Raw genomic sequence first — 26,228 nt, 5'->3', positions numbered from 1 at the left:
AAACCGCTGGCAGAGAGACTCTATCTCTGTTTCTCTGTACAGTGATCCTGCGTCCTCTGGCCAGTATTGCGCGTAAAGCATCTTCAGCTCCTTGATGAACTGTCTGTATCCTGTATTGTCCACCGCCCGTCCTCCTTGAGATAACATTCTAGCCTCCATGTTCCTCGCCAAGCCCTTGTAAAAATCCCTCTGATTAAGGACTCTGTCGCTGGGTCTTCCACCATTCAGTTTGACTCATTGGAAAGAGTTCTCAATCCCTCTCTGGCTGTCGTGTGTGTCGGCCTGGCTGCTCTGCCATTGCAATGCTTCCCTGATGACTGCCCTGTGTGCAGTAATAATTGTGCAATCTCTCCTTTGGAGCTCGAGTGACAATTCAGGTAGTTCTTGAAGTGCATCAAACGTAAAGCCTAGATTGTTAACAAACGCATGCGGAGATACTTGCATGGCAAGACCACTTAAACTCGGCGGGCATCCTCAGCTGCTGTGGTGAAATGCTTGTGAAGAGCTGGGTAATTGTTCCACACAGACTCTACAACTCAAAAACTGGATGATCAAAGATCCTGCCGTTTTTGCACAGCTGAATGTCTAAACTCTCTGTGCACTCTCTTAGCTCCATTTGTTTTATGTTGGATACGCTATGAACCGTATATAGCTTGTCCATAGGTATTTTAAAATAATTGATTGCTCTAATCTCTTTTAGCACATTACCTACTGCGAGCTCAAGCCTGTGTGCCCGAGCAGTGTCAAACACTTATATTAGGGAAGAGGGCCTGAAGCCTTGTTACTACCTCGCTCTTGCATGGCAGCATGACAGACGCACAATCACACGCAATTCCAATTAGGGTTTTTTTTCAGTAAACTTCATACCCTCTAACGTAGATAACAGATTACGGACAATTCCACCAGCAGATACAGTTGAAGTCGGAATATTACATACACCTTAGCCAACTACTTTTAAACTCAGTTTTTCACAATTCCTGCCATGTAATCTGAGTAAAAAAATCCCTGTTTTAAGTAGGTTAGGATAACCACTTTATTTTAAGAATGTGAAATGTCAGAATAATAGTAGAGAGAATGATTTACTTCAGCTTTTATTTATTTCATCACATTCCCAGTGGGTCAGAAGTTACCATACACTCAATTGGTATTTGTTAGCTTTGCCTTTAAATTATTTAACTTGGGTCAAATGTTTCGAGTAGCCTTCTACAAGCTTCCCACAATAAGTTGGGTGAATGTTGGCCAATTCCTCCTGACAGAGCTGGTTTAGCTGAGGTTTGTAGGCCTCCTTGCTCGCACACACTTTTTCAGTTCTGCCCACAAATTGTCTATGGGATTGAGGTCAGGGCTTTGTGATGGCCACTCCAATACCTTGACTTTGTTGTCCTTAAGCCATTTTGCCACAACTTTGGAAGTATGCCTGGTGTCATTGTACATTTGGAAGACCCATTTGCGACCAAGCTTTAACTTCCTGACTGAAGTCTTGAGATGTTGCTTCAATATATCCACATCATTTTCCTTCTTCATGAAGCAATCTATTTTGTGAATTGCACCAGTCCCTCCTGCATCAAAGCACCCCCACAACATGATGCTGCCACCCCTGTGCTTCGTGGTTGGGATGGTGTTCTTCGGCTTGCAAGCCTCCCCCTTTTTCCTCCAAACATAACAATGGTCATTATGGTCAAAACAGTTCTATTTTTGTTTCATCAGACCAGAGGACATTTCTCCAAAAAGTACGAACTTTGTCCCCATGTGCAGTTGCAAACCGTAGTCTGGCCGTTTTATGGTGGTTTTGGAGCAGTGGCTTCTTCCTTGCTGAGCGGCCTTTCAGGTTATGTCGATATAGGACTCGTTTTACTGTGGATATAGATACTTTTGTTTCTGTTACCTCCAACATCTTCACAAGGTCCTTTCCTGTTGTTTTGGGATGGATTTGCACTTTTCACACCAAAGTACGTTCATGTCTAGGAGACAGAACACGTCTCCTTCCTGATGGGTATGACGGCTGCGTGGTCCCATGTGTTTATACTTGTGTACTCTTGTTTGTACAGATGACTGTGGTACATTCAGGCATTTGAAAATTTCTCCCAAGGATGAACCAGATTTGTGGAGGTCTATATTTTTTTTCTGAGGTCTTGGCTGATTTCTTTTGATTTTCCCATGATGTCAAGCAAAGAGGCACTGAGTTTAAAGATAGGCATTGAAATACATGCACAGGTACACCTCCAATTAGCCTCAGAAGCTTCTAAAGCCATTACATAATTTTCTGGAATTTTCCAAGCTGTTTAAAGGCACAGTCAACTTAGTGTATGTAAACTTCTGACCCATTCCTCTCATCCGCCATTGACAGTTCTCTGGCTCGTTTCAGGTTCGATTCACCATCTTTTTCAGGATTTTTGGACTTGAAAATCTTCATTAAAGTTGATTGCCTTTGCTTATCCATTTTGTATTTGTCTTTTCCATGTTTAAAATTCAGTAGGGAGACTACTAGCCTATGCTATCTGACATGATTACGTAGGGACCTCTTCACTAGCTGACCACCACTGCCAAGACCTGCTTCAAAATCAGTTACCTACCTTGCCGGCCCACCCCATAACCTATATGTACAAATAAGAGAGCAGGTCTGAAATCAGTGTGGAAGGATAGGATGGTTGCACAGAAGGATCACTGTGCTTTTACATTATGGTTTTTCAGGGAGGCGGGAGAAATGACCAGGATGCAACTTGATTTAACTCTGATCGCTTAAAAAAAAAAAAAATTCAATGCAAACAGTGAACAAATTGTATAAATAAGGCTGTGAAAGGTACCGTAGCCAGTCAAAGAGGTGCCGGAACGAACAAGGTCAAACCTGAGAGGTGCCGGATCTCTGTTCTGGCAGGATATGGCTGAAATTAAGCATTGCTGGCACCTACTACCATACTCAGTTCAAAGGCACTTTTGTCTTGCCCATTCACCCTCTGAATGGCACAAATACACAATCCTTGTCTCAATTGTCTTAAGGCTTAAACATCATTTTTTTAACCTGTCTCATTCCCTCCATCTACACTGATTGAAGAAGATTTAACAAGTGACATCAATAAGGGATCATAGATTTCACCTGGTCAGTCTGTCATGGAAAGAGAAGTGTATATTATTATAATTCTGTATTAGTATTGGTAGATTTGGTTCAGGCTCATTTGTATCCAGCCCCAGATAAGTGCATTCGTCTGGGGTTTCGTGGCCACTGCACATCCGACGTGTACAGGTCTGTAGGTCTAACACCTGTGCAGCTAGGCGGAACATTGCATGCCATCGGAAGGGAAGGTGAAGAAGTCAGGTCTAACAACACCTGGCTCCTTTGACACGTGTGTCTGGGCCTGCCCCGGTCCTGTCAATCTCACAGCATCAGGTATCGGGAAGGATTCACAGAGAAAAGACGAGGGAAACGGGGGGAGGGAGGGGCAATGTCAAATCAAATCAAAATGTATTAGTCACACGATGCGACCTTACAGTGAACATGCTTACTTACGAGCCCCTAACCGACAGTGCAGCTTCAAAAAATACGGATAAGAATAAGAGATAAAAGTAACAAGTAATTAAAGTGCAATTGGTGCGGGGGCACCAATAAGTTTAGGTGGTATGTACATCTAGGTAGAGTTCATTGAAATGACTATGCATAGATGACAACAGAGAGTGGCAGTGGTGTGGGGGGCAGGCAGGCAATGTCGATTGTGTGTCCATGTGTGCCTGGAAGTGCAAAAATGAACACAGTACAAGACATAAGCTCTACCCTAGTAGGTAAAATGCGACATGGGACGTCATAATTGTTCACGACGACACCAAAACGTCTAGCAAAGATGGCACATCATTGTCTGGTAAGATATCCAGGTAACAACCATCAGAACAAAAACACCAGATGATCCGGATCAACACAACACCAGATGTATTTCTCCTGGTATGCTTAAAAAGCATGAAAAAACAACAACATCTGTAGGCCTATACAACCTGACCATGAGGACAGTCTTTTGTTGAATATTCTGCGCTGTGAGGGCATAGTCCAATTTGGCACCATTTGAAATCCCACCCAACAGAACGTCAATGCACTCTTTCACCATGTAATCATTGTTCACACTAAACTTACCGTCTGGGCGTACTGTATAAATGAATTACGCACAAAAAGTCTTTGCAAACCTCCTACACACTCTGCTTGGTGTCCATTTAATGAGTCTCATCTGCCCAGGCAGTTTGCATTGGCTTTCAATTGAATGTGGCTCTGGCTGTGAGAGAGGGGCCAACAGATTGGACATTTACACTGTCACAGCAGAGGGTCATGACAGAGACCTGGTGAGTGAGTGGAGCGGAATGACAGGTCTGACATGGATGAAGTGATGCACAGTGGTGTGTTTTGGAGGAGGACACCGGGGAAAGGAGCTCCACTTTGTAGCAAAGATTGAACCTTGGAGGGTCAATCCACAAGATTTCTACACAAAAGTAGTTCTCTAAGACTCTATGACTGTATGATAGATTGGTCTGGGAATTTGTTCGTGCGTTAGAATTATACTGTTTTTAGGAAATCTCATGTTTCCTGTCAAATGTTTACTGTTAGTCTGACGCCAAAAATAAGTCTATGTCACCAACGTCACATTTTGTAACATTCAGTCTCAGGAAGTTGGAAATACTTCAAATATAAATGTGTTGCATTTCAATATGACGATCATCCGAGAGTCTTGTCGGGCCAATAAACGGATTCTGAAATAGGCACATGCTTCTCTACCATGCTATCAATTGAATGTGGTGTAATAACAATTAGGCTCCTGGGGACTTTGGGGCTAGACATGGCACTGAATTTATGGCAAGGAATATCAAAAGAAATGCTCTGAGCCTTTGATCTGATGAGAGGAGTCTTCGGCAATCAAGATCACAGGCAGTGTAACATTTCGATAAATAGGTCCACAGAACGTGACACTTAGCAGGGAGCCTGGGGGATTGGGCTTTGTGCAAGCCTGCAAGGCCTTATCTATTATTGGCTGCAGAAATCCTGGATATCCCCCATGTGAGGTTCAAGACTCAAAGGGTTTACTGTGCAAAACTGGTGAATTACTCACTCAAACAGGTGTATTGAAGACTCCATATTCGCAATTCTGAACTTTCATCTGTGGTAAAAAACTGGTTCCATGAGATGGAATTCTTCACGTTTGACTCTCTGATACCTGTGGTAAGTACTGTAGGTACATGAACCATAGCATTCAAGTTGTGAATAACTCCTGAACAGCAAACTCTAAGTTCAACCAATAGGCAATGGAAAGGATATAGAGACAGACATAACCTTAATGCTGATCACATTAGTAGAAGTGTAGCCATTCTGCACTGCACTAACCATTACAGGTGAACCAGAAAAACCCTCCACGAGGTAGTGTGTTGAGGTGAAGATATGAAGTCCAATGTTACCTTTGTTCCCCTTGGTCTTCTGATGGAGGGAAGTGTTGTGGGGAATTAACATCGAGTCAAACTAATGTTAGCCTAAATTAAATGAGTAAACCCAACAGTAGCTGGTTTAAGAAAGTACATTTTAAACCACTACTTTCCATGGGGCAGGACATTTTGATCTGATTCGTTTGGTTTACGCTACCTTTCTCTCTCCGACCCCTTTTCCAAATCATGGAAAAGGGGTCATGATATAATAGGGGTCATGGTATAATTGTCACACCCTGACCATAGTTTGCTTTGTATGTTTCTATGTATTGGTTGGTCAGGGTGTGATCTGAGTGGGCATTCTATGTTGGATGTCTTGTTTGTCTATTTCTATGTCTGGCCTGATATGGTTCTCAATCAGAGGCAGGTGTTAGTCATTGTCTCTGATTGGGAACCATATTTAGGTAGCCTGGGTTTCACTGTGTTTGTGGGTGATTGTTCCTGTCTCTGTGTTTTGCACCAGATAGGGCTGTTTTTGGTTTTCCACGTTTATTGTTTTTGTTCGTTTATTCATGTCTAGTGTTTTTATTAAAGAACATGAATAACCACCACGCTGCATTTTGGTCCGCCTCTACTTCACCTAAAGAAAACCGTTACAATAATATTTCATATAGGTAGATCTACAGTTAAAATATACATATTTAATAATCGCTCCAATTACCAGATCTGCATATTGAGATGTATTATTATTTTACCATACTTGTCCTTCAGTGTCAAGGGCGATTCCAAATGAGGATTATGTGTTCTTTCAAGGGTGTTGTGATGTGTAAAGCGGATACCCGTTATCAGTTATTGCCAGTTCTTCAAATGAGTATTTTTAATACTAGAATATAACAAGGATGGCATGTGGAAATATGTTCTCTGCCTAATAGCCAACGTGTGAGTAATGGACATTTAAAAACTGCTCTTGTTGTTTTCAATTTCTTTCTCTCATTTCACTGACATTCGGATCTAATGAACTTGAAACAAACTGGGCTGATCTGCCTTTCCTCTATTGTGATTGTCTGAATGTGAATAATGGCTCTATTCAATCAGATCCGCTTTGGCCGACATCCACATAGCAGTTGTTTGACGGTGACGGAGTTGGAACTGCGTCAGAGCTGTTAAATCCACAAGCGGCTCCTGGCATTATACCTAAAGCGGGACAATGCTGGGACTTTCCACTGGGACTCTCTGCCTCTAACCCTATTACAGGGGCTGAGTCACTGGCTTACTGGGGCTCTCTAATGCCGTCCCCGGAGGGGGTGCCTCACCTGAGTGGGTTGATTCACTGTTGTGGTCATCCTGTCTGGGTTGGCGCCCCCCTTGGGTTGTGCCGTGGCGGAGATCTTCGTGGGCTATACTCAGCCTTGTCTCAGGATGGTAAGTTGGTGGTTGAAGATATCCCTCTAGTGGTGTGGGGGCTGTGCTTTGGCAAAGTGGGTGGGGTTATATCCTTCCTGTTTGGCCCTGTCCGGGGGTGTCCTCGGATGGGGCCACAGTGTCTCCTGACCTCTCCTGTCTCAGCCTCCAGTATTTATGCTGCAGTAGTTTATGTGTCGGGGGGCTAGGGTCAGTTTGTTATATCTGGAGTACTTCTCCTGTCCTATTCGGTGTCCTGTGTGAATCTAAGTGTGCGTTCTCTAATTCTTTCCTTCTCTCCTTCTCTCTTTCTTTCTCTCTCTCGGAGGACCTGAGCCCTAAGACCATGCCCCAGGACTACCTGACATGATGACTCCTTGCTGTCCCCAGTCCACCTGGCCATGCTGCTGCTCCAGTTTCAACTGACCTGAGCCCTAGGACCATGCCCCAGGACTACCTGACATGATGACTCCTTGCTGTCCCCAGTCCACCTGGCCATGCTGCTGCTCCAGTTTCAACTGACCTGAGCCCTAGGACCATGCCCCAGGACTACCTGACATGATGACTCCTTGCTGTCCCCAGTCCACCTGGCCATGCTGCTGCTCCAGTTTCAACTGACCTGAGCCCTAGGACCATGCCCCAGGACTACCTGACATGATGACTCCTTGCTGTCCCCAGTCCACCTGACCATGCTGCTGCTCCAGTTTCAACTGTTCTGCCTTACTATTATTTGACCATGCTGGTCATTTATGAACATTTGAACATCTTGGCCATGTTCTGTTCTAATCTCCACCCGGCACAGCCAGAAGAGGACTGGCCACCCCACATAGCCTGGTTCCTCTCTAGGTTTCTTCCTAGGTTTTGGCCTTTCTAGGGAGTTATTCCTAGCCACCGTGCTTCTACACCTGCATTGCTTGCTGTTTGGGGTTTTAGGCTGGGTTTCTGTACAGCACTTTGAGATATCAGCTGATGTACGAAGGGCTATATAAATAAATTTGATTTGATTTGAATGCCAGTGGCTGAACAGAGTCACATTAACAGAAATCCCATGCAGCCCACTTTCTTGTTCTGAACGTTTGGCTTTGTGAGGAATGATGGCAAAAGCATTTCCAACTTGAAAATAAAAGAGAGCCGCACACTCTAGGAGCTCAGATGCAAAAATGTAATTACCAACCTTTCGACAGCCAAGCTGTCTTCATCAGCAGTTCCAACATCTGCTATGACTGGTTAAGGCTTGATCTGATGGAATCTAGGCCTAAGTGAGCCTATAATGTTGTTTCTGAACTTTTCTTCCATTTTCATTGGCAAGGGAATCTAATGAACTGAACAAAATGGTCTGATATACCTTGTGTTGTGTGATTGAAGACTGCCAACTTACAACGTGAGAAAATAATGAGCTGCTGTATATGAATATCTGCACACTCTTGTTTTTGCCGTTCGTTTGACTTATTGATGGTGAGGATGATGATTGTATTGTCGTTGATGTTATTATTATAATTACAACTATCATTACTCTTATTATAACTATTAATATGACCGCTTTTATGATTAATGCCAATATGAGTAATAGTATTGTTACTTATTGGTGAAGATAACAAGGGAATAAAAGGTAGGAACTTGGTGGTGATTAGGTATTTATCACGTTTCAGGTAAGATCCAAATGCAGACTGTTCTGAACAATGTTTATTACAGCAACAGGGGCAGGCAAATGACAGGTCAAGGCAGGCAGGGGTTGGTAATCCAGAGTAGTGGGGCAAAAGTACAGGCCGACAGGCAGTTTCAGGGTCAGGTCAGGCAGAGGTAGGTTATCCAGAGCAGGGGCAAAGGTACAGGATGGCAGGCTCAGGGACAGGCAAGGGACAAAACCAGGATGATGAGAAAAAGAGATGAGGGAAAAGCAGGAGCTGAGACAAAACACTGGTTGCCTTGACAAACAAGACGAACTGGCAACAGATGAACAGAGAAGACAGGTATAAATACACAGGGGATAATGGGGAAGATGGGTGACACCTGGAGGGGGGTGGAGACAATCACCAAAACAGGTGAAACAGATCAGGGTGTGACAGTATTGATGATGGTTGTCGTTGTCAGTATTGGTATACTGTGGAGGAGAATTTAAAAATATTTTTTGTGCGTAATTAACTTATACAGTACGTCCAGATGGTAAATGTAGCGTGAACAATGATTACATGGTGAAAAATCAGAGTACATTGACGTTCTGTTGGGCGGGATTTGAAATGTTGTCAAATTGGACTGCTGTCACAGTGCAGAATATTCAACAAAACAGTGTCCTAGGGCAAACTGAATTTAATGGCGTCAATAACATATTGTGAGGTCATGGTCAGGTTGTATAGGCTTACAGATTTTTTTCATGCTTTTTTAGCGACCAGGAGAAATACATCTGGTGTTGTGTTGATCCGGATCATCCGGTGTTGTCTGGTGTTTTTGTTCTGATGGTTGTTACCTGGATATCTTACCAGACTGTCATGAACGTCGTCAGGGAAATGAAATTACCAGACCAAGGTGCAGCGTGGTGAGCGTACATTCCTTTTTATTTTGAATGTCACCAACAAAAACAACCGTGACACTTACTAGGGCTATACAGGCCACTAACAAAGTCAACTACCCACAACTAAGGTGGCAAAACAGGCTGCCTAAGTATGATTCCCAATCAGAGACAACAATAGACAGCTGTCCCTGATTGAGAAACATACCCGGCCAAGACGTAGAAACAGAAAACATAGAAATAAAGAAACTAGAATTGCCCACCCTAGTCACACCCTGGCCTAACCAAAATAGAGAATAAAAGCCTCTCTATGGCCAGGGCGTGACACAGATAATGATGTGCCATTTGCTAGACGTCTTGGTGTCATCGTGAACAAAATATACATATTTTCCTTGTGATAAGCTGATGCCTCTACTATTAGGGAACCAATTTACAACGAGACAATTATGACGTCCAATGTCGCATGTTACCTACTAGAGTAGATCTTATGTCTTGTACTGTGTTCATTATTGCTCTTCCAGGTACACATGGACACACACTCAACATTGCCCCCCCTCCCTCGTCTTTTCTCTGTGCAACCTTCCGAGACCTGATGCTGTGAGATTGGCAAGACCGGGGCAGACCCAGACACACGTGTCAAAGGAGCCAGGTGTTGTTAGACCTGACTTCTTCACCTTCCCTTCCGATGCCATGCAATGTTCCGCCTAGCTGCACAGGTGTTAGACCTACAGACCTGTACACGTCGGATGTGCAGTGGCCATGCAGGGCCACGAAACCCGGGACAAATGCACTTATCTGGGGCTGGATACAAATGAGCCTGGGCTAAATAAAACAAACACTCTATGGAACACTGCATCGGCTGCTGTGTTCTATAATATAATATAAAATGCCATCTAGCAGATGCTTTTATCCAACACAACTTACAGTCATGTATGCATACATTTTACATATGGGTGGCACCATGGGGAATCAAACCCTCAACCCTTGGCATTTGCAAGCGGGGTACGCTACCCACTGAGCCACACATAAGTGCCGGTGCTGCACAGCTCCTGGGTGCCAGGTCAATATATCAACCCATCAGTGTCTGGCCTGATAAATCAAATTAAAGTTTATTGGTCGTGTACACAGATTTGCAGATGTTATCGCAGGTGCAGCGAAATGCTTGTGTTTCTAGCTCCAACAGTACAGTAATAATACCAACCAAAACAAAACAATATGCACGTTATCCAAAAAGTAAAAATAAAGAAATAAAGAAATGAAGAAATATCAGAACAAACAATGTCAGAGTATATATATATATATATCACCGATCCTCCACCAAATTTCACACGGGGTGCGAGACACTGTGGCTTGTAGGCCTCTCCAGGTCTCGCACCCACTGTGAAAGTTGGTGGAGGAACGGTGATGATCTAGGGGTGCTTCGGCAAGGCTGGAATTGGGCAGATTTGTCTTTGTGAAGGACGCATGAGTAAAGCCACGTACAAGGTTGTCCTGGAAGAAAACTTTTTCCCGCCGGACAACGCTCCATGCCACACAGCCAGGTCAATCAACGTGTTGATGGAGGAGCACCTGATCAAGAACCTGTCACGACAAGCCAAATCTCCAAACCTGAACCCCACTGAAAACCTCTGGAATGTGATCAAGAGAAAGATGGATGGTCACAAGACATCAAACAAAGCTGAGCTGCTTGAATTTTTGCGCCAGGAGAAGCATAAAGTCAACCAACATTGATGTGAAAGACTGGTGGAGAGCAGGACAACACACATGAAAGCTGTGATTGAAAATCAGGGTTATTCCACCAAATATTAATTTCTGAACTCTTCCTAAGTTAAAACATTAGTATTGTGTTGTTTGAAAATGAATATGAACTTTGCATTATTTGAGATTTTTGTTGTTGTTGAGGAACTCTGCATCTTTGTTGTTATTTTGACCAGTTGTCATTTTCTGCAAATAAATGCTCTAAATGACAATATTTTTTATTTGGAATTTGGGAGAAATGTTGTCAGTAGCTTATAGAATAAAACAAAACAAAAATATTTTACCCAAACACATACCTATAAATAGTCAAACTCATTTTGCACTGGTCTCTTAATATTTTCCAGAGCTTTATATATACAATATATATATATATATATATATATATATATATATATATATATATATATATATATATATAGTACAAGTCAAAAGTTTGGACACACCTACTCAATCAAGGGTATTTCTTTATTTTTACATTTTATACATTGCAAAAATAATATTGAAGACATCAACACTATGAAATAACACTTACGGAATCCTGTAGTAACCCAAAATGTGTTAAACAAATCCAAATATATTTTATATTTGAGATTCTTCAAAGTAGCCACCCTTTGCCTTGATGACAGCTTTGCACACTCTCAACCAGCTTCGATGTAGAAAGTAAAGGAAAACCCTTGTGTCCAAACTTTTGACTGGTACTGTAAATATATATATATATGAGAGAGAGAGAGAGACAGACATATGTATACTATGCCTCCCTTTGACTTCTTCCACATTTTGTTGTGTTAAAGCCTGAATTTAAACTGTATGAAATCGAGATTTTTTTTGTCATAGGCCTACACACAATACACCATAACAGCGTTTAACATAATTGTTTTATGACTACCTCATCTCTGTACCCCACACAATTATCTGTAAGGTCCCTTAATCAAGCAGTGCATTTCAAACACAGATTCAACCACAACGACCAGGGAGGTTTTCCAATGTCTTGCAAAGGAGGGCACATTTTGGTAGATGGGTAAAAATGTCAAAAAACAGACATTGAATATCCCTTTGAGCATGGTGAAGTTATTAAAAGTTGATTGGGGCACCGGTTTTGAAAAATATTTTTCTGGTATATCTAAATGGGTCCTAAAATTCAACATCAAATAGCAAAATGATACATAAGTATGACCATCTTAAAGCACTTCCATAATATGAATATATGTATTATTTTTTAAACTAGACATTGAATATCCCTTTGAGCAGTGGTGAAGTTATTAATGACTTCTAGAGTCAATTGACGCACCGGTGCGTCAATCTAAGTAACATAATTTAAAAAATCCACATCAAAATCTATCCGTTTAAGATAGAGATATCTGTCTAATAATCCACCGGATCTGCCTGTCGCGGCCTTCCGCATCTGCGGTGAAAGGTGGCCGAGCTACAGCGGAGTTTGTGAGACCATGAGATATCCTGAAAACTGGTCTTATCACAAAAACGTCTATAGCCTCCTTGGCGTAAAATCGATTATGACCACTCTATGGAAAGGGGAGACTCTCACGAGTGTCACGGGACTTGTCCGTAGGTAACTGGTACCGTAATGTAAGTATAGAGGTAGTTTTGTGTCTATGCAAAAAAGGTGTTACATATGTGTAAAAAAAAATAAGCTTTCTTATAAACTATTAAATAACTTCACAGAGCTTCATCGTTCTGTGCGTGATTTCCTGCAAGACAGGAATGTCAGTGTTCTGCCATGGCCAGTGAAGAGCCCGGATCTCAATCCCATTGAGCAGGTCTGTGACCTGTTGGATCGGAGGGTGAGGGCTAGGGTCATTCCCTCCAGAAATGTCTGGGAACTTGCAGGTGCCTTGGTGGAATAGTGGGGTAACATCTCACAGCAAGAAGTGGCACATCTGGTGTAGTCCATGAGGAGGAGATGCACTGCAGTACTTAATGCAGCTGGTGGCCACACCAGATACTGACTGTTACTTATGTTTTCTGTTAGTAACATGTCTGTGGAACTTTTTTAAGTCTCAGTTGTTGAATCTTGTTGTGTTCATACAAATATTTACATGTGAATTTTGCTGAAAATAAACGCAGTTGACAGTGAGAGGATGTTTCTTTTTTATGTCCTAGATATAGGACCGACACTTATGATTTATTTTGGACTGTCTTTTTAGCCATTTATGAATGTATTATTGAAAATGTTTCTATGGGCTATAGTAGTAAAGGTTAAATTCAACATTTTATCAAATAATTGTTTAATATTTTGGGGGGATACCTAAAGGGGTCCTAAAATTCAAAATCAAATAGCTAAATGATCCATGGTATGGCCATCTTAAAACAATTCCATGTCAGCTTAGAATCCCCAAAAGATACAGGAGTCCTTCCTAATCGGGGAGGAAGGAATGTGCTTAGGGATTTCACCATGAGGTCAACGATGACATTAAAACAGCATGGTAGTTTCAACATGGTAGTTTCTTCACAATACTAATACTAATCTAAATGACAGAGTAAAAAGAAGGAAGCCTGCACAGCATAATAGTATTCCAAAACATGCATTCTGTTTGCATTTAGGCAAAGAAATGTGACAAAGAAATGTACTTTATGTCCTGAATACAAAGAACTGTTTGGGGGCGAATCCAACACAACACATCGCTGAGTGCCACAAGCATGGTGGTAGTTGCATCATGTTATGGGTATGCTTGTCATTCGCAAGGACTGGGGAGTTCTTTAGCATGAAAAGAAATGGAATAGAGCTTTGCACTGGCAACATCCTCATCTTAGAGGAAAATCTGGTTCAGTTTGCTTTCCCACAGACACTGGGAGAAAAATCCACCTTTCAGTAAGACAATAACCTAAAACACAAGGCTAAATATACACTGGAGTTGCTGAACAGACAATGCTGAATGTTTGTAAGCGGCTTATTTACAGTTCTGGAAATCTATGGCAAGACTTGAAAATGGCTGTCTAGCAATGAACCAAATTGACAGAGCTTAAAGAATTTTTTCAAGAATAATGTGCAAATATTGTGCAAGACAGGTGTGCAAAACTCTTAGAGATTTTTACCCAGAAAGACTCTCAGCTGTAATCGCTGCCAAAGGTGGTTATATCATGTATTGACTCAGGGGTAAAAACTCAGGAGTGCAATGCCTTCAGAAAGTATTCATGAGTCTTTCTGGGTGCGTTTCTAAGAGCTTTGCACACCTGGATTGTACAATATTTGCACATTACTCTAAAAAATGTATTCATGCTGTTTACACACCATTATACATACAGTGCATTCAGAAAATATTCAGACCCCTTGACTTTTTCCACATTTTGTTACATTATAGCCTTATTCTAAAATGTATTAAATCGTTTTTTCCCTCATCAATCTACACACAACACCAAGTAATGTTAAAGCAAAAATGTTTCGAATTTTTAGCTAATTTCTAAAATAAGAAAAACAGAAATATCACATGTACATACTGTAACTATTCAGAGCCTTTAATCAGTACTTTGTTGAGGCACCTTTGGCAGCAATTACAGCATTGAGTCTTCTGAAGTATGACGCTAAAAACTTGGCAAAAGTGTGTTTGGGGAGTTTCTCCCATTTTTCTCTGCAGATCCTGTCAAGCTCTGTCAGGTTGGATGGGGAGCATCGTTGCACAACTATTTTCAGGTATCTACAGAGATGTTCGATCGGGTTCAAGTCCGGGCTCTGGCTGGGCCACTCAAGGACATTCCGAGACTTGTCCGGAAGCGTTGCCTTGGCTGTGTGCGTAGGGTCGTTGTCTTGTTGTAAGGTGCATCTTTGCCCCCAGTCTGAGGTCCTGAGCACTCTGGAGCAGGTTTTCATTAAGGATCTCTCTGTACTTTGCTCCATTTATCTTTCCCTCGATCCTGATGAGTCTCCCAGTCCCTGCCACTGAAAAACATCCCCACAGCATGATGCTGCCACCACCATGCTTCACCGTAGGGATGGTGCCAGGTTTCCTCCAGATGTGAAGCTTGGCATTCAGGCCAAACAGTTCTATCTTGGATTCATCAGACCAGAGAATTTTGTTTCTCATGGTCTCAGAGACTTTTACATGCCCTTCAGAAAAGTCCAAGTGGTCTGTAATGTGTCTTTTACTGAGGAGTGGCTTCCATCTGGCCACTCCACCATAAAGGCCTGATTGGTGGAGTGCTGCAGAGACCTGTCCTTCTGGAAGGTTCTCCCATCTCCACAGAGGAACTCTAGAGCTCTGTCAGAGTGACCATCAATATCTTGGTTACTTGGTTTTCTCGCAGTGTCTGTTGGGGGAGGGGCTCCCGAGTGGTGCAGGGGCTGTCATGCCCTGGCCTTGGTTATCTTTGTTTTCTTTATTATTTTGGTTAGGTCAGGGTGTGACATGGGGGATTTATGTGTTTTGACTTGTCTAGGGGTTTTTGTAAGTTAATGGGGCTGGCTCCATTCTAGGTAAATTGTATGTCTATGGTTGCCTAGATTGGTTCTCAATTAGAGGCAGCTGTCTATCGTTGTCTCTGATTGGGAACCATATTTAGGCAGCCATATTCTTTGGGTATTTTGTGGATGATTGTTTCCTGTGTCAGTGTTTGTGCCACACGGGACCGGTTCATTGCCAGTTCACTTTATTATTTTGTATATGTGTTCATGTTCAGTTTTTCTTAAAAACCATGGACACCTACCACGCTGCATATTGGTCCGATCCTTGTTTCACCTCCTCAGAGGAAGAGGAGGAAATCTGCCGTGACAGGGGCTTCCGAGTCACACCTGTCTTAGAGCTCTACGGACAATTCCTTTGACCTCATGGCTTGGTTTTTGCTCTGACATACACTGTAAACTATGGGACCTTATATAGACAGGTGTGTTCCTTTCCAAATCATGTCCAGTCAATTGCATTTACCACAGGACTCCAATTGTGTTGTAGAAACATACCAAGGATGAAAAATGGAAGAAGGATCCACCTTAGCTCAATTTCAAGTCTCATAAAAAAGGGTTGAAATACTTATGTAAATAAGGTATTTATGTTTAAAATTTGGTATACATCTAAAAACCTGTTTTTGCTTTGTCATTATTGGGTATTGTGTGTAGATTTCTGATTTTCTTTTTTAATCCATTTTAGAATAAGTCTGTATCATTACAAAATGTGGAAAAGGTTAAGGGGTCTTAATACTTTCCAAAGGCACTGTATACAGTATAGTTGGAGAACCTTGTTATAGACAGTATGGGCAGCATATGAATATAAAAGGTTTGTACATCAGTAGTTATATAGGATGAGCCATGACGAGAATACAGTATACTGAATAAATATAAAGTCAAATCAAATTGTATTGGTCGGATACACCAATTGCAGATATTATCTGAGGTTTGTTGCTCCAACAGTGCAGTAACACCTAACAATACAAAACATTACACACAAAAAGTATGTAAACATTATTAAAGTGACAAGTGTTCAATGTCTCTCTATACACATAGGGTGAAGCAGTCCAGTCTCTAAGGTGCTGGGTAGAGCACCAGGTGGTAGCCGGCTAGTAACAGTGTCTAAGGTTCAGGAAAGGGTACTGGGGGAGGCCGGCTAGTGATGACTGTTTAAAACCTGTTTGGGATAGGGGACAGCATTTTCATGTTCGGATGAAAAGCGTGCCCAGAGTAAACCTCCTGCTACTCATGCCTAGAAGCTAATATATGCATATTATTAGTAATATTGGATAGAAAACACTCTGAGTTTCTAAAACTGCTTGAATGATGTCTGTGAGTATAACAGAACTCATATGGCAGGTGAAAACCTGAGAAAAATCCAACCAGGAAGTGGGAAATCTGAGGTTTGTAGTTTTTCAACTCTTTGCCTATCAAATATACAGTGTCTATGGGGTCATATTGCACTTCCTAAGGCTTCAACTAGATGTCAACAGTCTTTAGAACGTTGTTTTAGGCTTCTACTGTGAAGTGGGGGAGAATGAGAGCTGAATCAACCAGAGGCCTGCCAGAGTGGCATGAGCTGATTACGCGTGCACACGTGGGAGCGACCTGCGTTCCATTGCAATTCTAAAGACAAAGGAATTCTCCAGTTGGAACATTATTGAAGATTTATGTTAAAAACATCCGAAAGATTGATTCTATACTTCGTTTGACATTTTTCTACGAACTGTAATATGACTTTTTGAACTTTTCGTCTGAACTTTCGCCTGGACTTGCCCGTGCCTCGTGAGTTTGGATATGTTTACCGAACGCGCTAACAAAAGGAGGTATTTGGACATAAATTATGGACTTTATCAAACAAAAAAACATGTATTGTGAAACTGGGATTCATGGGAGTGCATTTTGATGAAGATCATCAAAGGTAAGTGAATATTTATAACGCTATTTCTGCCTTTTCTGACTCCACAACATGGCGGGTATCTGCATGTTTTTGTGTCTGAGTGCCGTACTCAGATTATTGCATGGTTTACTTTTTCCGTAAAGCTTTTATGAAATCTGACACAGCGGTTGGTTTAAGGATAAGTATATCTATAATTCTGTGCATAATAATTGTATCTTTTATCAAAGTTTATATTGAGTATTTCTGTAAATTTATGTGGCTCTCTGAAAATTCGCCAGATGTTTTCGAGGCACAACATTACTGACCATAAAGCGCCAATGTAAACTGAGATTTGGGGATATAAATATGAACTTCATCGAATGAAACATACATGTATTGTGTAACATGAAGTGCTATGAGTGCCTTCTGATGAAGATCATCAAAGGTTAGTGATTAATTATATCTCTATTTCTGCTTTTTGTGACTCTTCTCTTTGGCTGGAAAATGGCTGTGTGTGTTTTTGTGACTAGGCTCTGACCTAACATAATCAAATTGTGTACTTAGCTGTAAAGCCTTTTTGAAATCGGACACGACGGGTAGATTAACAAGGAGTTTATCTTTAATTTTGTGTATTGCACTTGTGAATGTATGAAAGTTCCGCTGCCTTTTCAGCGGAATTTTGTCGAGGGTTTCCGCTAGCGGAACCCCAAGCCATAAGAATTAACAAGCTGATGACCTAGAGATAGAAGCTGTTGATCAGTCTCTTGGTCCCAGATTTGATGCACCTGTACTGTGTCCCCCTTATAAATGGAAGCGGGGTGAACTGGCCATGGCTTGTGTGGCGGATGTCCTTGATGAACTTCTTGGCCTTCCTGTGACACTGGGTGTCCTGGAGGGCAGGCAGTTTGCCCCCGATAATGCTTTAGTCTGACCTCACCCCCCTTTTGGTGAGCACTACGGTTGTGGACGGTGCATTTGCCATACCAGGTGGTATTGGTATTTGGTATTTATTTGGATCCCCATTAGCCGCTGCAAAAGCTTCAACTACTCTTCCTGGGATCCACATGAAACATGACATAATACATAGTACAGAACATTATTAGTCAAGGACTGAAATACATACACCTAAAACGTCACACAGCCTACATATCAAAACATACACCCAATATCTAGGTCTAATACATACAGTGGCGACCCGTCATTCAGGGCAGGTGGGCCCCACCTGTTTTGAGCATCACACTTTTAGGTTATAAATACATAAATAATTAAATATATATATATATATAGTGTTTTTTTGTTTTATTAATTGGGGGGCTTGTCTGTTTTGCTTGATATTTTGGCATTAATACATGTCACATATCAGCTTGCAAACAATGTAATTGAGTTAATAAAGCCACATACAAACATTGTCTCTTTTTTTATTCCTTGAGTAAGGCAGACTAGATCAGTGCTTTCTGTGGTGGTGGGGCTAGCCAGCAGAAAATACAGAGAGTTGAGCCTGATTGGCTCAGTTTTCTGTCATGATTGACTCAGTTTTCTGTCACTCATGGACAGTACATCATTCCCAATTCTAAGGTTAGTGCTCAAAAATGTTTGCCCCTTGGGTTCTGACAAAGTTATTTTAGAAGTGCCCATCCAAGAAGGCTCAAGGTCAGTAGAAACCACAGTAAGTCTGCCATATCAGCTATGTTTTTCTGTGGCTTTGCTGGCATGCATCCCACTTTTTTATGCCCCACCAAGATTTACATGCTAAAATCGCCACTGAATACATAGTACAATGCAAATTACAATACAAGATATATAAAATGGCTGTCGCTTCACGGTCCCATTTGTGCAGTCAGGTGTTCTTTTACCTGTTTTTTTTCAAACCTGAAACTGGTTTTATTTCTAGCTTGAGTTACCTGGTGTGGCAGAGAGTTATATGTAGTCAAATCAAATCAAACTTTATTTGCCACATGCGCCGAATACAACAAGTGTAGACTTACCCGTAAAATGCTTACTTACAAGCCCTTAACCAATGGTGCAGTTCAAGAAGAAGAAAATATTTACCAACTAGGCTAAAATAGAAGGTAATTACTAAAAAGTAACACAATAAGAATAACAATAACGTGGCTATATACCAGGGGCACCGGTAGCGAGTCAGTGTGCAGGGGTACAGGCTAGTTAAGGTAATCTGTACATGTAGGTTGGGGCGAAGTGACTATGCATAGGTACCTAACAAACAGCGAGTAGCAGCAGTGTACAATGGGGGTGGGGGCTAGAAGCTGTACTGGGCCATTCGCACTACCCTCTGTAGCGCCTTGTGGTCAGATGCCGAGCAGTTGCCATACCAGGCGGTGATGCATCCGGTCAGGATGCTCTCGATGTGCAGCTGTAGAACCTTTTGAGGATCTGGGGACCCATGCCAAATCTTTTCATTCTCCTGAGGGGGAAAAGGTTTTGTTGTGCCCTCTTCACAACTGTCTTGGTATGTTTGGACCAGGATAGTTTGTTGGTGATGTAGACACCAAGGAACTTGATACTCTCGACCCGCTCCACTACAGCCCCGTCAATGTTAATGGGGGCCTGTTCGGCCTGCCTTTTCCTGGAGTCCACGATCAGGTCCTTTGTCTTGCTCACATTGAGGGAGAGATTGTTGTCCTGGCACCACACAGCCAGTTCTCTGACCTCCTCCCTATAGGCCGTCTCATCGTTGTCGGTGATCAGGCCTACCACTGTTGTGCCATCAGCAAACTTAATCATGGTGTTGGAGTTGTGTTTGGCCACGCAGTCGTGGGTGAACTGGGAATACAGGAGGGGACTAAGTACACACCCCTGTGGGGCTCCAGTGTTAAGGATCAGCATGGTAGATGTGTTGTTGCCTACTCTTACCACCTGGGGGTGGCCCGTCAGGAAGTCCAGGATACAGTTGCAGAGAGAGGTGTTTAGTCCCAGAGTCCTTAGCTTAGTGATGAGCTTCGAGGGCACTATGGTGTTGAACGCTGAGCTGTAGTCAGTGAACAGCATTCTCACATAGGTGTTCCTTTTGTTCAGGTAAGAAAGGGCAGTGTGGAGTGCGATTGAGATTGTGTCATCTGTGGACCTGTTGGGACGGTATGCGAATTGGAGTGGGTCTAGAGTATCTTGGTGGATGCTGTTGATGTGAGCCATGACCAACCTTTCAAAGCACTTCATGGCTACTGACATGAGTGCCACAGGGCGGTAATCATTTAGGCAGGTTACCTTCGCTTTCTTGGGCACAGGGACTATGGTGGTCTGATTGAAACATGTAGGTATTACAGACTCGGTCAGGGAGAGGTTGAAAATGTCAGTGAAGATACTTGCCAGTTGGTCTGCGCATGCTTTGTGTACACGTACTGGTAGTCCGTCTGGCCCAGCGGCTTTGTGAATGTTAACCTGTTTAAAGGCTTTGTTCACATCGGCTACCAAGAGCGTTAGCCGATGTCATGGCTCTACTTAATACTTTGCATTTCCCAGCCTCTGTTCTGGACCTGACGACTGCGAAGAGACCTCTGGTTGCATGTCTTGTGTTGTACCGATGAGTGTCTAAACTGTGTGCCAACTGCTTGAACAGACCGTTCGGTACCTTCAACACAACAATACATTGCACAAAGACCAACAGTAATGCAGAGAATCTCTCCTCAACTTTCAGCCAGGAGAGACTGACATGCATGTTACGGACACTTTCCCTCTGTTTACATCTAAGTGCAACACGTTCTGCTTTGTTCTGGACCAACTGCAATTGACCTATGTCCTTCTTAGCTGCACATGACCACAAAGCTGGGCAGGGGCCCAGGGCAGGGTACTGGTACTTGACCATTTAGTCTATATGTTTTTACCATGACAGCTTGCTATCTAGGGTTACACCCACCAGTTTAGTCTCCTCAACTTACTCAATAGCCAATAGGTACGGTGATAGAGCCCGGAAGGATGCTCTCAATGGTACATCTGTAGCCTCCTGAGGTTGAAGAGGCGCTGTTGCAGCTTTTTCACCACACTGTCTGTGTGAAAGGACCATTTCAGGTTGTCAGTGATGTGCACGCAGAGCAACTTGAAGCTTTTGACCCTCTCCGCTGCGGCCCCGTCGATGTGGTTGGGGGCATGCCCTCTCTGCTGTCTCCTGTAGTCCACGATCAGCTAATCTGTTTAGTTGACGTTGAGGTACGACTTAACCTCAATGGGATGCAGCTCTCATTTCGGTTGAGAAGCCAGTCACCTCCAAGAGTGAAACAAAAGGCTATTTCTTTCCAGGTCACCAAAGAGAGAACAGCGAATGAAGATAGTAGGATCTGAGTTATAGCTACGCTACAGTAGCCTATTTTGAAGTGATGAGCTTTCCCCCCACCCTGAACCATTCTCTTTTGTGGCTGGTTACACGTAAGACCGGGGAGAGAACATTGCAGTTAAACCCCATTTTAATTAACTCCCTCTGGGAGTGATGCGTGTAATCGATTTTTCTACCCATCCAAGATTGTCAATTCATCCAGCGCCAGTATACGCTACACTCATTCATATTGATTTGGCTAAAGCTGACGCGCTAAGGACAGAGAGAGAGAGAGAGAGCGAGAGAGAGAGCTCCTGGGACAGAATAGGGAGACACAATGATAAAGTGTTTATCGCCGACGATCAAATTAAATTGTATAGCAGCCTGCAGTTAGAGCCAAAATACTGTAGAAACATCTTTGTGACAGGGAATATGGCAAAAATGCAGTGCCACACCAATTAGTAAGCTTCTACTGAGCTACATTTTATTTGAGTATGTACAAGCACGCTCATTGCTGGTAAGGTATTGCTGTTAAAATAATGCATCAACATATCATTGCTGTTCTTGTCCATTTGTGTTCTGCATTTTGTCATGTTCTATGTTTTGTGTCAACCCCAGGAAAAATAGCTGATGCTTCTTCAACTGCTAATGGGGATCTGAAAGAAAATCTGAAAAAAAAATCATGAAATCATTCAAAGAAAGTCCAGAAATCTTAATGAGATAAATTGGTTTATTTATGTTTCCTCCCAACCTAAATCCAGGGTTTCAGGGTGGTGGCTCATTAACATTTTGAAAACTAATTTTTGTAGATAACATGATTGATTAATACAGATTTTAAACTATTGCTTTGTCTGTCCAATCCATTACCAATGTCTCCCATAGGACCTTAGAATAGGGAACGATTACACACATCCATTGTCTCTGAGCAGGTGCTGGCTACTAAAAAAATCCATTAGAAAGTGAAATGAGACTCTGCACACTGCGCTCCTATGTGAGGTCTATTTCACCCGTTATTCCCATAGTAACTTCCTAAGTAAGTCATATATTTACCCTCAACATACCGTGACTAGTGCCCTCACACCTGCCATGTACGGGTCTGAATCACCTGCCACCTATCTACTCCTTCCCTCCAAAAATCCTCCCCTTAAAATCCCACCTCTGCCAACAATGCACCCCCCTGCCACCCTTGATTTCACAGCACGCAAACGAAGCAAAAGTTGAAAAAGAAAATATATCCTCCAACAAACTTAAAATGACATGGATGATTTATAGCTTTGGGACATGAACATTGATTTTGCTCTTGTCTGTGTTGTTCTGTCAGTAAATTAGCCCAAGATGCACCGCTACCTAACTGGAAATACCATATACGAAATCCAACAGCAATTGCTCAAAACAGTTGCTCCAAATATAGCATTGTCAGATATCAAGTTTGAACTGCCCCTCACAAAAATGGTCTTTGAGGTCATACAATTGTATTGCACAGTTGGATTAATGTAACAGTTGTTCCGGGTTGACATGAACTCATTCCCCCTTTTCAATACTCAAACGTGCCATATAAAGGAATGTTGCGTTCATTAATATCACACATGTTTAATGTATTATAATAACAAAGCAATATTCACAGATACAGGCTCAACAGTCCAGGGAAGTCAAAAAGCCAAATTGATTAAAAATGCTATTCTGTCATAAAGATGTTAATGATTGAAGGATTTATTTTATTTACGTGTCATACACCTAGCTACCGGTGCCCGGCCCACATGGGCTTAAAAGACACTATTAATGTGTGTCCCAGATAACTTTATACTCTATACTCATCACCATCTTCACATCAGTCAACCCCACCCAATCAGAATAGTCGCGAGTGCATGGCACAATGTATCAGTTGTATTAAATATGCAACATAATGAATTGGCTACATAATTACCGACGGAATTAAACCTACCATTTCCAGATATATGATTGTCCACCTCGGTTCGCACAGTCGGTTTGTAAGCGGCGTTAAATTGAATATAGAGTCCCATATAATGTAAAATCCATATTATCACTCCAAATGCTCCCATTGCTTTTGTTCTTGTTTCAAGTCGTGGTCGAAAAACTCACATTAGGCGGAGCACGCTCACTAAATAGTATCCAAATTCTTCCTGGATGACAGCACCCTCGGAGATTAGATACAAAATAGCACCGGACAAAAATTGCGCTATGAGGCGCAAGGTGTACCCTATTCGCCTGCGGGATATTATCAGCACTGGTTCCCTGTATTTCTGCAAGCAAGCACCTCCAGTAGAGGCGGACGGAGAAATACATGGGGACAAGTGCAGTGGCTTGCAGAGAAAGTCAATTAGGCGGAGGGATCTAGAAAAATTATAGGCCTACTGTTATTAACTTTTATAACAAGTTACATTGGGGGATCTGAGGTTTTAACATCCTTTTTTTCTGAATACTCATTATAAAAAATATATGTTCAATAGTCAAAGCTCCTGTACTGTTATTCTTACTTCTTTACAAATATGTTTTTACTTGCTATATAGGCAACTCAAAAAGGGAGCCTAATGTGTATTTTTCTGGGCATAGGCAACGTTTACAATTGCAGTTGGCCTGTATTGCATTCCATATACCTAGCATGGCTTTAGCAATCTATCTATTCATCAGTTTATTCAAGAAAGACCACGACATTCAAATCTCCCCAAATCATAGAAAAAAAGCATCTCAAAATCATTCCACTATAATATAATGGATATATTTGGTATATTTGATCAAATGTGATATTGGGTTAGGCATATGATTCTCAGCCTACTGCAAACAGATTGATTCCATAGAAATGCTACTTTATGCGAGACTGTCCTTTTCCAAACCACTAGAGGAATACAACCTGCTGTCATCACATCTAACACATGGCCTTACAGCAGTATTAACCTAGGACTCAGCGCTACTGCAGCTGTTAGCCTAACCGTACATTTCCTCCTATGGGGCTCGTATTGGCATGCAGTGAGCTCGCAGGCTCTTAATTAAGGGACACATGTGGTTGAACACATAGTGTAGTTGAACACCTACACAGGGCATTAATTTAAAAAAAGCATGCGAGCCTCGTTCGTCATACTGAATGAACTACGTTTGGCAACACTAGCTTCTATACAAGTTAATACGGGTTCTGCCCCCATATAGATGTAGCTTGGTTCGATCTGCGTTGTGTACTTTTAATTAGGACACTGCCACAACTGCAGGTCTGCCGGTTGGATTCTTTTTATTTGCCCTGCACACAAAGAGACAACACACCATATTTTAGCCCTTGGCGCAGTCACAGCTTACAGGCACCTGCGCAAGCACATGGACACTCACTCAAACACTCTCCCAAGTACTCACAAGTTACAATAGGTACCCTAGTTAGTAGAGACAAATCAATCCTTTCTCTTGTAGAAAAGGCAAGTTTTTGCTGCTTTACTGTGCTGTACAGCTGCTCAAGCAACCACAATTCCTACAGTCATGAGGTCTCACCAAACCACAAGCTAACAGAGACCTTCTGATTCTCTGGTTACAGTTACACACAACACAAGACTGAGCTTCAAGTGTACTTACAATTACAATTGTCCCGACTCTCACGGAAACAACAGTGGCTTGGTTAACATAAAGTCTCCTCACAGTGGCCTACCCTCTTCATTCCCTCTCTCACAACCTGTGCTATCTGTGAAAGCTTTACAGCACATTGCAAAGATAGATTTTCCTTGATTTTTGTCCAGTTTCAGCATACTAATTACTTGAGGAGATCTACTTAAAAGCATTTCAATTGTCAACAGGGTTGTATTCAGTAGGCAGACACAAAAACAGAAAATGTGCTGTCTAGACTATTTGACATACTTACCAAGGCTTGGATACAATAACACATGTATTGATAATGTATCTCGAGGAATCAGCATTCTCTTGTTAACAATTCAACAAACTAAACATACCGACCTGCTAGCAGGCCTCAACAAGACAGTGAACCTATTTAGCTCTATACGTTTCTAAGAAGTACAGTACCAGTCAAAGTTTGGACACACCTACTGTACTTTTTTACTGTTTTCTACATTGTAGAATAATAGTAAAGACATCCATGAAATAAGACATAGGGAATCATGTAGTAACCAAAAAAAGTGTTATACAAATCTAAATATATTTTATATTTGAGATTCTTCAAAGTATCCACTCTTTGCCTTGATGACAGCTTTGCTCACACTTGACATTCTCTCAACCAGCTTCCTGAGGTCCAACTCATCCCAAACAATCTCAATTGGGTTGAGGTTGGGTGATTGTGGAAGCCAGGTCATCTGATATAGCACTCCATCACGCTCCTTCTTGGTCAAATAGCCCTTACACAACCTGAAGGTGCGTTGGGCCATTGTCATGTTGAAAAACAAATGATAGTTTCACTAAGCGCAAACCAGATTGGATGGCGTATCACTGTAGAACGCTGTGGTAGCCATGCTGGTTAAGTGTGCATTGAATTCACTGACAGTGTCACTAGCAAAGCACCCCCACACCATCACACCTCCTCCTCCATGCTTCACAGTGGGAACCATACATGTGGAGATCATCCATTCACCTACTATGTGTCTCACAAAGACACAGCGGTTGGAACCAAAAATATCAAATTTGGACTCATCAGACC

General features: G+C 42.1%; 1 protein-coding gene across 1 annotated transcript in view; it reads right to left on the bottom strand.

The window, feature by feature from the left end:
* Positions 1 to 23,866, bottom strand: part of LOC118388993 (V-set and transmembrane domain-containing protein 2-like protein) — a 63,821-nt gene extending 39,955 nt beyond the window's left edge. Inside the window, exon 1 of the mRNA XM_035778643.2 lies at positions 23,529 to 23,866. Within this exon, the coding sequence (XP_035634536.1) occupies positions 23,529 to 23,646 (118 nt within the window). The 5' untranslated portion in view covers positions 23,647 to 23,866. The remainder of the gene's footprint in view (positions 1 to 23,528) is intronic.
* Between the last annotated feature and the right edge of the window lie 2,362 nt (positions 23,867 to 26,228).

Source organism: Oncorhynchus keta, chromosome 10, assembly GCF_023373465.1.
Source record: "Oncorhynchus keta strain PuntledgeMale-10-30-2019 chromosome 10, Oket_V2, whole genome shotgun sequence".
In the NCBI taxonomy this organism is placed as follows: Eukaryota; Metazoa; Chordata; class Actinopteri; order Salmoniformes; family Salmonidae; genus Oncorhynchus; species Oncorhynchus keta.
Note: the sequence above shows the minus strand (reverse complement) of the source record. Positions and strands in the feature narration are given on the sequence as shown.